The following is a 14,391-nucleotide window of genomic DNA, read 5'->3' as shown; positions in this document are numbered from 1 at the left end:
TGACTTTTCACTCTGTTATTGAAAGTGAAGTATTGAAATCTACTTTTATTGTGTTACTGTACATTTCTCTTTTTAATTCAATAAATGTTTACTTCTTTTGGGTGTTCTGAGGTTAGGTACATATATATATTTAGTTATTGTATCTTCCTGGTGAATTAGGCCCTTTTTTCATTTAAAATGTCCATTTTGTGCATTATGATAGTTTGTGACTTAAAGTCTGTGTTGTCTGATATAATTATGGCCACCCTTCCTATATTTGGTTACCATTTGCATGTCATATCTTTTTCCATTCTTTTAGTTTCAGCCTATGTGTGTCATTACATCTAACATGAACTTCTTGTAGACAGTATATTGTTGAACCTTGTTTTTTAATCCATTCAGCTACTCCAGGTCTTTTGATTGGGGAGTTTAATCTATTTACAGTTAAAGTAATTACTGATAAGGAAGGACTTACTATTGCCATTCTAAGTGTTTTCTGTATGTCTCCTAGTTATTTTGTCCTTCTTTTCCTCACTTGCTGCCTTCCTTTGTGTTTTGTTATTCATTTTATAGTGACTTGTTTTGATTCCTTTTTCATTTTCCTTTGTCTATTCTTTATAGGTGTTTTCCTTGTGGTTCCTGTATGGATTAAATAAACATCTTATTGTTTAACAATCTATTTTCAACTAACAACAACAAAATTTCAACAACATACAAAAATTCTACTTCTTTACATCCCTACTACTTTAATGTAGGGATGTAAAGAAGTAGAATGTATGTAGGGTTGTAAGACATCTTTTACTGGCTTAGCAGTGATTGGAGCTCATGCCTAAGTTCAGCCTTTCAGGTAGGCCTAATTATCCTGCTTAGGGTGATCTTGATTGTTACCTTCCTCTCTCTGTGGCCTCACACTAATAGCTCAGTTCTTGATGAAGCTCTTCAAAGTCAAGTCCATTTGGCTCAATGTGGAGTCAGCCTTTGTATCTCATTCGAGCACTGAGAAGCTACGGGGTAAAGCTGAAGAGTCTGGGTCCAGGCCAAAACCCTAGGTGTAATCTTTCAGGTCCAACCATAGGATATTACAAGGGCTTTACCTGGCAGATCTCACAGGGGAAAGCTGCTCTCCTCACTCTAGACTTTCTGCATAGCCAGTGCATTGCAGACTCAGGAGGGAGTTGCAGTCAAGGACTCTGCCCCTCAGCCAGCATGCTCTTCTGCATATTCACATTCTTAGTATAGGTGCCTATGCTTGGAGGCCTCCTTATCAGGGGTCCTTGACCAAAGCCTTTCTCATGCATTTCTGTTGATACCTCCTTGAAGACTCCTTTCTCCACTGTGACTCAGTACTCGGTACTTTACCACTCCTAGCCCTTCACACTCCTCTCTCCCTGCCACCAAGTTCAAAAAACACAAAGGAGCCTTTTGTTTGGGGCTACCTTAGCAGTGGGATGATTGTCCCTTCTGTTCTAATCCATCTGACCTTGGCCAGGTGCTGTCCCATGGGGAAAAGTGGAACATTGGGGCAGCTGATATCTTCTTTCTGGCCTCTTGCTTAAACTATTTTAGTAAGTGATTAAAGGCTTTGATTATTCCTTTCAGTTTAGCTCTTGTCTTAATTGACCACCTTGACATCTGGTGGCTCTTAGCTCAGCTCTGAACTCTGATGCTATTAAGTGATTATCAAGGTTGCAGAATACAAGGCAAATGCACAAGCCCCATTTGCTTTCCTATATGCTAGCTTTGGAAAAATAGTCAATATTTACGTATATTGTATATTTTATAATAGTGCCAAATGAAATTAAATATTTAAGTATATATCCAACAATATATGTACAGACCATATATGTGGAAAACCACAAAAATATTGATGGAAGAAATCAAAGAAAATCTAAAGAGATGGAGAGATTTCCATGTTCATGGAGCAGGAAATTCAACATTGTGAGGGTGTCTATTCATCCCAAGTTGATCTACAGATTCAACACAATTCCAACGAAAATTCCAACAAGCAATTTTTGTAGATATTTGACGAATTTGACGAATGTATTCTGAAATGTATATGAAAGACAAAGGACCTAGACTAGGCAAGATAATATTGGCAAAAGAGAACAAAGTTTGAGGATTTAAATCAGTTGATTTCAAGACTTAACATACATCTACTTTAATCAAGACTGTAAGGCATTGGTGAAAAAATAAACAGATCAATGGAACAGAGTAGAGCACTCAGAAATACACATACATGCACATATTATAGTAAACTCATTTTCAACAAAGGCTTAAAGGCAACTCAATAGATAAAGGATAGTCTCTTCAGCAAATTGTGCTGGAATAATTCAATATCCATGTACCAAAAAAAAAAAAAAAAAAAAACCCTAGACATTCACCTTGTACATTTCACCAAACGTAATTAAAAAGAATCATAGACATAAATAGAAAGTGCAAGATAATAAAACTTCTAGAAAAAAATAGGAGATCATCTATGTGACCTTTGGTTTAATGATGAGTGTTTTTAGGTACAGCACCAAAAGCATGATCCACGAAAGAAAAAATTGAAAAGCTGGATTTCATTGCAATTAAAAACTTTTGTTCTGAAAATGATATTGTTAAAAGAATAGAATCCAAAGCAGTGACTGAGAGAAATATTTGCAAACCACATATCAGATAACGAGATTTTATCCCAATGTTCAAAGAACCCCTAAAATTCAGCAATGAGAACAAGACCCAATTTGTAAAAGGTGCAAAATATCTGAATGGACTTCTCATCAAAGAACATATATATGATGGAAAATAAGTATAAGAAAAGATGCTTAACATCTATGATCGCTACGGAAATGGAAATGGAAATTAAAACCACTGTCACTACAGCCCTCTTAGAAAGGGTAAAATCTAAAAAAAAAAAAAAAAAAAAAAACCCAAAACACACTAACAATACCTATTACTGGTGAGAATGTGGAGCAACAGAAATTCTCATTCATTGTTGGTGGGAATGCAAATGGTACAGCCACTTTGGAAGACTGTTTGACAGTTTCTTACAAAGCTAAACTTAGTCTTACCATATGATCTTACAATAATGCACTTTGTATTTATTAAACTGATTTGAAAACTTATTTTTACACAAAAACATGAATGTGAATGTTTGTAGACATGTAGAGATTGGAGTGATAATCTATGAGCCAAAGGATGCCTAGACTGCCAACATCCACCAGAAGATAGGAGAGAAGCATGAAACAGATTCTTCCTCAGAGCCTCCAGAATGAACCAAACCTGCTGACAACTTATTTAAGACTTCTGGCCTCTAGACTGTGAGAGAACAAATTTCTGTTGTTTTAAGCCAGCAAGTGTTTGGTAAATTGTTAGACCAGCTCAAGAAAGACTCTAATGGTTTGTTTGGTTGGTTGGCTGAAACAATGACCCAAGGATGACTTGTGTTAAATGAAGTTGAAATGCCAGAACTGCGTTGGTATACCTTAGAGTAAGTTTCCAAAGGCTTAAAGAGATTGGAATGTTAGAGTGGAATTATCATGTGAGACCCATTCATCCAACCAAGGACGGTCCAGAGGACATATATTTCACCAAGACGATGAGAAATTACTTTGAGTTGGGCGTTCCTGCATCCTGGAAAAACTCTGTGGTCACTCTTCTCTGTAGGTCAGAAATTACAGTGGGAACTGCTACCATTGAACGTGGATCCCTAAACACAATGGGGTTAATGGGATCCTGTGGTGGCAGGAAGAAAGTAGAAGTGCTTAATCACCAATGACAGTGTGTGTGTGATTATCATAATGGATGGTGGAGGCTAAAACAGCAATCAGTATAGTCTGATTTACAGAGATGTGTAGCTGATCTTGTGTACCCATGAAGAGAATTCGATGGGCAGTTACTAAATTCTTATTTGATCTGTATAAATCCAAGGGATATAGGTCAAGTGAAAAGAAGTCTGACTTAGAAACCCCAAAACAAAAAATCATAATTCCTCAATCATATCCGAGACTTAAATCAGTTTTCAAACCCAGAACCCTTTGAATGAAGGGGAATCCGTGTCCCCTTGAGGCAGGATTCAAGAAATATAAGCTATTGCTGTGATCCACAAGTAAGAGTAGTGGCTTATGGGGGTCAGATATTTAATGGAGTTTTAGCTTAAGTCTATCTCACAGTGAGCCCATTGGATCTCTGAACCCATCCTGTGGTTATTTCCCAAGTTCTGAAACGCACAACTTGAATAGACCTACTCAGCAACTGGGTGGCCTTTGGGTGATTGACCTTTAACAAAAGTCTGATGTGCTTCTTAACAGAGTCATTGGCTACAGTTTTTGTTTTGTAATTGCAAAATTGTGAATGGAAAAGAGTGTATAGTGAGAAGATAAAATTTCTAAAAATATAATTCTAAAAAATATCACATCTCGGGGCCCACCCAGTGGCATAGCAGTTAAGCTCGCATACTCCACATCAGTGGCCTGGGGTTCACAGGTTCAGATCCTGGGCACAGACCAACACAATGCTTATTGAGCCACGCTGTGGCAGCGTCCCATATAAAGTAGAAAAAGATGGGCAGGGATGTTAGCCCAGGGCCAGTCTTCCTCAGCAAAAAGAGGAGGATTGGCAACAGACGTTAGCTCAGGGCTAATCTTCCTCACAAAAAAAAAATATATATATATATCACATCTTAGGGTAAAAGTGAGGGTGGAGAAAAGACAATGAAAGAACATCCTAAAAGTGAGGAAAACTGGAAATAGAAAAATAGAAACTAGTGGTGTCATTGTTAAAGGTGGAAAAATAAATTACAGTAAGATGAAAGTTAAATTCAATCTAATGTTACAATGTTGTCAAATAAGAAAGTTGAGGAGGACCAGCCCTGGTGGTGCACTCTGCTTCAGCAGTCCAGGTTCAGTTCCCGGGCATGGACCTACACCACTTGTCTATCAGTGGCCAAGCTGTGGTGGCAGCTCACATACAAAATAAAGGAAGACTGGCGACAGATGTTAGCTCAGAGTGAATCTTCCTCAGCAAAAAAAAAAAAAAAGAGAGAGAGTTGAGGATGAGTCCATCTGATGAAAATGTTTTCCTAGACTCTATGTGTACTTTCCCTCAATGAAACAACTGGCACACTTCCAAGGGTCTCACTCTGCTATTTAAGGTGAATACTTTATGCTTTGTGGCACAATGTTTTATTTATCTCTAAAAATTAATTATCTAATTTCTGAGTCAAGCTTTGGAAAATGAGTCTAATCAATGAAGAACATACCCCTCAAAAAAAAAAGTATGAAAAATATTATGAAGTGCCTCTTTAAAAAAGAAAAAAGAAAAAGAATGAGAAAATTTTTTCCTTCACTGTCCAGATCTGCTCCACTATAATACTTGATGTTGGAAAACACATCTTCACACTGTGGTAGCCAGTCTCCCTGATGGCCCCCAATGATCCCATCTCCTAGTATTGATGACATGAGTAGTTCCCTCCCTCATTGTACCAGAGTTAGTCTATGTGACCAATAGAATGAGGCAGAAATCACGGTATGTCACTTCTCAGTTTAGGTGATAAAAGACTATGGAATCCTCTCTCTCTCAGACAGGCCGCTGTCTTGAAAAGCTGGTCACCATGTTGTAAGCAGTCCTACGGAGAGGCTCACATGAATAGGAACTGAGACCACGAAGCAACAGCCAGCAAGGAACTGAGTCCAGCCAAGCACCACGCAAGAGAGCCTGGAAGTAGACCTTCCACTCCAAGTCAATCTTCAGATATCTGGAATCTTGGCCTGCCTCTTGACTGGAACCTCATAAGAGATCTTTGATCCAAAAGCACCCAGGCAAGCCACCTCCACCTTTCCGAATTACAGAAACTGTGTAAAATTATAAGTGTTTATTGTTTTATGAACTAAGGTTTGGTATAATTTGTTATACAACAATAGATAATTTATAAATAAAGAAAATGAAATAGTTCATTAATAACAATAAGATAGTAAACATTATGAGTGCAAGATGGGAGAGCTAAGCGTATACTGGAGAAATTTGGAACGGTGTCACAAATAAGGACATTTAAATAGAGTTTTCTTGGATGAAAAGAATTTAGATGCAGAAGGAGCAGGAAAGCACATAAGGGAAGAAAATAATGGGGACAATGTTATGTCAGTGGGAATAAATGCTTTTGCTTATTCTGCTTTTAAATTGATCCTTCTGATCATCAACATGGTCTATTGGTTTTATAGTTTATTCCCAAAGACTTTTTTTTTTAATTTATAGAGATCTTATTCTTTTTGAAATGGGCATTGTGTCCCACTGTGTATACTTAGATGGGTAAGCTTAATTTGGGCAAAAAGGACTGGAAGGCTCTTTTAGTCAGAGGTCCAATCTACTATGCCCTCAAGTTATAGCCATTCTACCAATATAACTAAAGTTTTCTACTTCTATATTTATTCCTGTGTGCCAATTAATTTACAAGTTCTGCTGAGAATCCTGTGATAAACAGATGTTTTGGTTATATATGGACAGCAAGATACTCCATGTGATAACCAAGGGGCCTTGCATTTTGTGAGCCCTCCGCATGTCAATTTCTTGATCTAGCTTCTTCTCACTCAAACATTTCATCTATAGGAAGGCTTATTTCTCATTCATGAAAACCAAATATCTACTATTTTTTTCAGCTCAGTTTCCTAAAGTTTGTCTAAGACTGTGTCTGTCATCTGCTTGAAAACACCAGTGCATGCCATTAGTTGAAATGCTGCCTAGGTGCAGAATTTATCTTTCTAGAGTAAATATAGGGTAGCAGTCAAGCTCATGAAAACAGCAAAATGTTAGCTTTCTTTCATACACTTGAGATAAATAGGCTATAGACAAAGGAATGGAATTCAGTCACGTATACATAGTCCCTTGGATTAGAAAGTTAGCTTTTCCTCATCTGAGCAGCACCTAATTCTGTTTTCTCTCCCCCTTCCTCTCCCTCCTGTATACCCAGCACATAGTGCTAACAAGGTTCCCCAGGGATTGGGAACTCAATCTCTTGTTAATGCCTTGAAATACAGAGATGTGTTACCTATCCTGAACTCTGTGTAACACACAAGGATTTACATCTGTTTCCACATCATCTTATCTCATTCCTCTACCTTATTGCAGAAGAGGAAACAGTCAGCAAAGGTGGTTCAAATGTGAGGCAGAGAAAATGTAGCCTAGGCATTACCAACTCCAGTGAGAGCCAGGGCATATTCCTCTCCTCAGTGCAGTTTCTGCGGAGACTGGTGAAATCAGGACATCAAGACTATTCTGAATAATGAAATATAGGTGAATTGGACTGATTAAGAAATAGATCTTCATGTAATTTTTTTATTCCTTCTCTTTAATGACTCAAGTTATCATCTTTACAAAATGTCTTTTATTAGCAGTCAGGACAGACTACAATCTCCAAATGGTAATTTTCTTCCCAGATTTTGGACAAGACTCTGAATTTTCTTCCTTTCATAAGGGTGAGACCATATATTATTATTTTCTTCTTGTTGATCCTGAGAAATGGATGCTTAGATGTGTGGCTAAAATGAAAGGTATATGATTGCCATTTCTAGAAATTTTACTTCCTGTATATAAATGAGTGCCCGCAAGTATTAAAGAATGATGAGACAGAAGAGTCAACAATAATGGTGTTATCCTTAGTGTTCATCTGAGTAGTACGAGTTTCTGAGAATCAAGAAACCTATGGGTTAAAAGTATGAATCAGGACCACTCTCTTTTGCTTTGACTCCTAACCTCATCATTACTTGGTCACATAAGCTTGGTAAGGATTATACTCTTTGTAGCATAGTTTTTCATTGCAGAATGAGGATAAACATAGATCCCATCTCACAGGGTTACTGTGTAAATCATATGAATTAATCCAATTAAGATACTATGAGACATATCGTTAGTACGGTTCTTATTGTATTTCAAGATTAAATGATTTCCCAAGACTTCGTTTACCTTATTCTGCCATAATTATTCATCGGTTTATAAATTTCCACATTTAAAAACACAATTTGGAAGAACCAAGGGTGAATACATTAAAACACAGTGAGTATCGGGTGTATGCTGGTCCAGCAACATGGTCTCTATTTACACAACTCTAAAGAGAGAGGACAGAGGGTTTATTAAAGAAAAAAATCAATTTCTTACACATTATTTGGAAGAGACTGTAGAGCCCATTATTTGAGGTAGAAAGTTTGTATTCCTGCCTGAGATTTGTGCTTTAAAGATGTAAAGTGGGGAAGATCAAAATAAGTGGAAGAGCTTATTCCTCATACTATGAGCATTATTTGTGTCTTGGTATTGGAGATTGGGTCATAAATGAGTCTAAACTACTGTGTACATGCATTTTCTTCTAAATCTCAAAGCATACACAACATAACCCTGTAAGTGAACAAATGTGTGCATCCAAATGAGTCTCTCATCTCTGAATGGAAACATAAATAGTGGCAAGCATGTGGGGAGGCAGATCAGATTATCATAACTATATGAATTCTATGTCCATCTCTGCCCCTTATTCATCTTGCAAATTTGACAAACTCACTAAAGTCCTCTGACTTCATATAAGACATCTTAGAATGGCTGTTTCATATTTTTTTTTATCACAATCATCTTAGCAAATTCTAAGGGTTTCTCTTAAGAGCTCCCATACTTTAAATAGGCAAATATGTTGTTAAAAACAAATAACTATCTCTTCTTAAAAACTCACATTGTACACTTTAGCAAGATTGTATGGAATCAATATAAAAAATTTATTTTGTGTGTTTGTGTATTTGCATGCATGTGTATATGTGCACATGTGTTTGCGTGTGTGTTTATGGATACTTTTGGAATTAGAATGGGAATTAGTTTTATTCTAATATGTGATAGTATTTCTCAAACTTTAGTAAAGTGAGTTTTCAAAAAAAAAGCTAATTTAGTCTGGCAAGTTACTGAATACCATTTGATGATGCTAAAGAATTAGTGTCTGTTATTTCACCACGATTCTATGTCCTCAAGGGACATTTCTTCTTCTGTTCATATCGTCAGTTTAATGCTGGAACCCGACATGGCTCAGAAAAATTCCAGCACCATCACCGAGCTGGTCCTTGTTGGATTTTCCAATCACTCCCGGGCTGAGATCCCCCTCTTCCTCCTCTTCTCTCTGGTCTACCTGGTGAATCTCTTTGGAAACACAGCAATTATTGTTTTGGTGGTAATTGACTCCTGTCTCCAGACACCCATGTACTTTTTCCTTTGCCACCTGGGCTTTCTCAACATATTTTACACCACAGCTGTGGTCCCCAAGATGCTCTTCAACCTCCTTGCTCTCAAGAAAGTCATCTCTTATGAATTCTGCCTTGCCCAGACCTACATCTCCCTGTTAATGGGAGCAGCTGAGTGCATTATTTTGGCAATCATGGCTCTGGACCGTTATGTGGCCATTTGTTACCCTCTACGATACCTGCTCATCATGAACTGGTCTATGTGTGTGCAGCTGGCTGTGGGGGCTTGGACTGTCAGCTTCTTTGCCTCAGTGGTACCTCTCCATTTCACAATAGTTCCCTTCTGTGGCCCTTATGTTATCGATCACATTTTTTGTGAAGTACCTGTTCTTCTTCATATGATTTGTGCTGATACCTCCCTACAGGAGACCATCATGGTGATAGGAGCATCTGGCATCCTCTTGCTCCCCTTCCTCCTCATTACTCTCTCCTATCTATGCATACTGGTTGCTGTGATGAGGATGCACTCAGCTGAGGGTAGGAAAAAGGCTTTCTCTACTTGCAGCTCCCACCTGACTGTGGTGACCATTTATTATGGGACAGGGATGTTTATGCACATGAGGCCCAAATCTCTATATTCAGCTCAGGGTGATAAATTCATCTCCTTGTTCTATGCAGTTATCAATCCTGCTTTGAACCCACTAATCTATAGTCTGAGGAACAAGGAGGTGAAAGGAGCCTTGAAAAGAGTCTTAGAGAGATTGGCAGTGTCCCAAAGGCAAAAGATACTCTCTTGAAATGCCTGTAGAGAGAATTTGCATACCTTACTACACTCTCTAAGGCTAGTAACATAAATAACTTAATTAGCCACAAATAAGTATAACTTGGTGTCAGAATCATTAGAAATATATTGGAGAAATATATTGGGTCACCCTTCTCTGACAGCACTCTATGGTAACCTTCCTTTTCATGACTAACGTTAACGAATTACACTTTTTTATTGAATATTTTTACATATTCATAATTTAATTCTAACAACATGCAAATTTCACTTGAGAAAAGTGGAATTAAAATTTCAAGGCAGATTTTCTTACTCCATAATTTCACATAGCCTCCATATTTCAATGTTAACTTCCCTTATAATAATTGACAAATTTTTTTTTTCTTTGTTAATCAAATGTCATAGCATCCTCTTTGGTTACCCTTTACTCAAGCTTTGTCTACTTCAAAATACCCATTTCACTAATGGCAGAGAATCTTTCCATAACTTGGTAAATATAGTTAAATTCAACGAATAGTGAAACTTCAGAGGAAAGGTCCTTATTGATTCTAATTTCCTGAATGTTTCCAAGATATTATGAAACATGATTCAGCTCTCCATCTGTAAGGTGATAAGTCATGATACTTTTGTCAAATAGCAGTGTTTTCAAAATATCACTATATTCCCTCAATCCCGTGAATTTACTCAACTAATGCCTTTCTTGAGCATGTATTTAGTATAAATATTGCACCTTCAGGTCAGTTGTCATCTTCTCCCTGAAGTCTTTCCCTAAAAACTAATCCTTCTTACCTTGTTGTGAATTCTACTTTCTATGATCCAAAACTTTAATTTTTTTCATTGCACATTTCATTTCAACTTCCCACACGTTTTTTGACAGACATGAAAGAATTTTTTTGGACCATGCATGAAACATTAACTATCCACAGAAACTTCATAATCTAACACGGGAGAAAGTACATGCTGACTTCTAACCGCAGTGCTGGGGGAAAAGCCAGTGAACTGTGGGGCTAACAGGAAAGACCTCTTTTTAAAGATTATTTACACTGAGTCATGAGGAATGAGGAAAATTCACCAGGTGTACATGCCAAAAAGAAAAATTTTAAATGGAGATGCAGAGTAAAAAAAAAAAACCACCAAAATTTCAGAGAAAAGAGTTCAATGTGTCTTGGCTGAACTCCACACTGTCCTCAAGTCATATCTGTAATTTTCCTTTTGCTGTTAATAAATAGAACAGGATCTTAGCATTTTTATTTTATTCCTCCTAACGTCAAGTGCCTTGTACTCTCTTTATTTGTTACATTTAAAAGTGTTACTTTATGCCTCATGTAAATATATTTAATTGACTCTTTTTCTTATGTTCTTATTTTTGAATGACATATCACATCATTTCATATAATTTCTCTTTCTTTACTCAGTATTGCATGCCTTTTATTTTCTTTCTTTTTTTTTTTTTTGTTTATTGTGGTAACATTGGTTTATAACATTGTATAAATTTCAGGTGTACATCATTATACTTCTATTTGTGCATGGATTACATCATGTTCTCATGTTCACTACCCAAATACTAATTACAATCCATCACCACACACATGTGCCTAATTATCCCTTTCACCCTCCTCCCTCCCCCCTTCCCCTCTGGTAACCACCAATCCAATCTCTGTCTATGTGTTGGTTTGTTGTTGTTATTATCTACTACTCAATGAGTGAGATCATACGGTATTTGACCTTCTCGATCTGACTTATTTCACTTTGCATAATACCCTCAATGTCCATCCATGTTGTCACAAATGGCTGGATTTCATCGTTTCTTATGGCTGAGTAGTATTCCATTGTGTATAAATACCACATCTTCTTTATCCATTCTTCCCTTGAGGGGCACTTAGGTTGCTTCCAAGTCTTGGCTATTGTGAATAACGCTGCAATGAACACAGGGGTGCATGTATCTTTAGCATTGGTGTTTTCATGTTCTTTGGATAAGTACCCAGCAGTGGAATACCTGGATCGTATGGTAGTTCTAGCGTTAATTTTTTGAGGAATCTCCATATTGTTTTCCATAGTGGCTGCACCAGTTTGCACTCCCACCAGCAGTGTATGAGAGTTCCCTTTTCTCCACATCCTTTCCAACACTTATTGTTTCCTGTCTTGTTAATTATAGCCATTCTGACAGGCATGATGTGATATCTCATTGTAGTTTTGATTTGCATTTCCCTGATAATTAATGATGCTGAACATCTTTTCATGTGCCTGCTGGCCATCTGTATATCTTCTTTGGAGAAATATCTGTACAGATCTTTTGCCCATTTTTTAATTGCGTTGTTAGTTTCTTTCTTGTTGAGATGCATGAGTTCTTTATATATTTTGGATATTAACCCCTTATCAGATGTATGGTTTGCAAATATCTTCTCCCAATTGTTAGGTTGTCTTTTTGTTTCATTGATGGTTTCCTTTGCAGTGCAGAAGTTTTGGTTTGATGTAGTCCTATTTGTTTATTTTTTCTATCGTTTCTCTTGCCCAGTCAGACATCGTGCTTGAAAATATGTTGCTAAGACTGATGTCGAAGAGCGTACTGCCTATGTTTTCTTTTAGAAGTTTCATAGTTTCAGGTCTTACATGCAAGTCTTTAATCCATTTTGAGTTAATTTTCGTGTATGGTGTAAGGTAACAGTCTATTTTCATTTTTTTGCATGCCTTTTATTTTCTATTGATGGTGATTCTTTTTTTCTTCTTGTGAGGAAGATTAGCCCTGAGCTAACATCCATTGCCAATCCTCCTCTTTTTGCTGATGAAGATTGACCCTGGGCCAACATCTGTACCCATCTTCCTCTACTTTATATGGGATGCTACCACAGCATGGCTTGACAAGCGGTGCATTGGTATGCGCCCGGGATCCAAACCTGCAAATGCTGGGCCACTGAAATGGAGCACGGAACCTAACCACTATGCCACCGGGCCGGCCCCTATTGATGGCGATTTTTGATAAACAACAGTTTAAGGTTAGAGCACCTGATAGCTCATGTGAAAATCACTTCTGTCTCATTTTCTGTATATATAATTAAAAAGAAAAAGGAAAACATTTATCCTACAATTATTAAGAGGGTTACAAGGAAGTTTTCCTGTGCATAAAATTTCAGTAGGTCTTTAGAGAATTAAATCCTTTTCTTTTTTCCAAGACTTTATTTTCAAAGTATTTACTTCCATTTCTTTAAACCATGTGCTACATATTAAATATTTCTAGCAACATCTACAGCATTGCTGTCAATAATTCTCACTCAAAGTGTATTGAACTCTCCCTCTTTATGTTCATGGGAGTGAGTTGGTTATGTGTTGCAATGTCTGGTAGTTTCTGCCTATTGATGTTATCTCTTCATTGTGGAGACTCTGACTTCATGGAACATAGGCAACCAGCTAACCAACTGGAGTCCTTGAGATAAGATAAATTTTCCATGGCCTCTCCCTTCCATTTCTATGAAAGTTCCTGGTGATTTATTACTGGGATTCTAACTTTTAATGAGTAAGATCTTCTCTAAGAGCAAACATTGATAATGGAGTGAAGTTTAAGAGGGGCAACAAAAGTTGGTTCCTGTGAGGCTCAATATATTTAATGATCAAAAACTAAGGCTTTAAAAGGATGTTACTTATGTGAGGTAAATATGTGTTAACTAACCTTATTCTGGTAAATACTTCGCAATATATAAGTGTATCAAATAATCACAATGTAAATCTGAAACTTACACAATACCATACATAAACTGTATCTCAATAAATCTCGGAAAAACAGGATACCTAGAGTAACTTTTTGTAAGAACAACCCTAAACCATTTGAACAGACCTCCAAACAACAAATACACACGTGTGCGCACCATACATGAACACACACACACACTTATTCACCACAGATTTAAAGAGAAGACTTCTAAGTCCCAGAAGAATGATGAATTCTTTTGTTATAATTTACTTTCATTATTTTTAAAATTTTTTATTGAGATCTAATTGACAAATAAATTGTATGTATTTAAAGAGTGTTATGTGATGAATTGATATATGTATACATTGTGAAATGATTACTACAATCAAGATAACACATCTCTCACCTCACATAGTTACCATTTCGTTTATTTATTTTTTTTGTGAGAATGCTTAAGATCTACTCTCCTAGCAAACTTCAGTTATATAATACAGTATTATTAACTATACTAACCATGCAGTACATTAGATCCTCAGAACTTATTTATCTAATAACAAAACGTTTGTACATTCTGACCAATATCTCCCCATTTCCCCCACCCCCCAGCCCCTGGCAACCACCATTTTACTCTTACTTTCTATAAGTTTTACTTTTTGGTGTTTGGTTTCTGTTTTCAGATTCCACATGTAAGTGATACCATACAGTATTCGTCTTTCTCTCTTTGGCTTATTTTCCTTAGCATAATGTGCTCCAGGTTCATCTAT

The 14,391-nt window shown here is 36.9% G+C and overlaps 1 protein-coding gene across 1 annotated transcript; it reads left to right on the top strand.

Moving 5' to 3' along the window:
- The first annotated feature begins 9,004 nt into the window (after nucleotides 1-9,004).
- On the top strand, nucleotides 9,005-9,958 carry LOC101398247 (olfactory receptor 2A12-like). The gene has a single exon (XM_004422899.1). The coding sequence runs from the start codon at nucleotides 9,005-9,007 to the stop codon at nucleotides 9,956-9,958; it is 954 nt and encodes a 317-aa protein (XP_004422956.1).
- The last annotated feature ends 4,433 nt before the right edge of the window (nucleotides 9,959-14,391 follow it).

The sequence above is a fragment of the Ceratotherium simum genome, chromosome 18, assembly GCF_057802395.1.
Source record: "Ceratotherium simum simum isolate JZ-2026a chromosome 18, ASM5780239v1, whole genome shotgun sequence".
In the NCBI taxonomy this organism is placed as follows: domain Eukaryota; kingdom Metazoa; phylum Chordata; class Mammalia; order Perissodactyla; family Rhinocerotidae; genus Ceratotherium; species Ceratotherium simum.
Note: the sequence above shows the minus strand (reverse complement) of the source record. Positions and strands in the feature narration are given on the sequence as shown.

Coding starts and splice junctions, on each gene's coding strand:
- LOC101398247 (XM_004422899.1), top strand. CDS start 9,005: ATGGCTCAGAAAAATTCCAGCACCATCACCGAGCTGGTCCTTGTTGGA.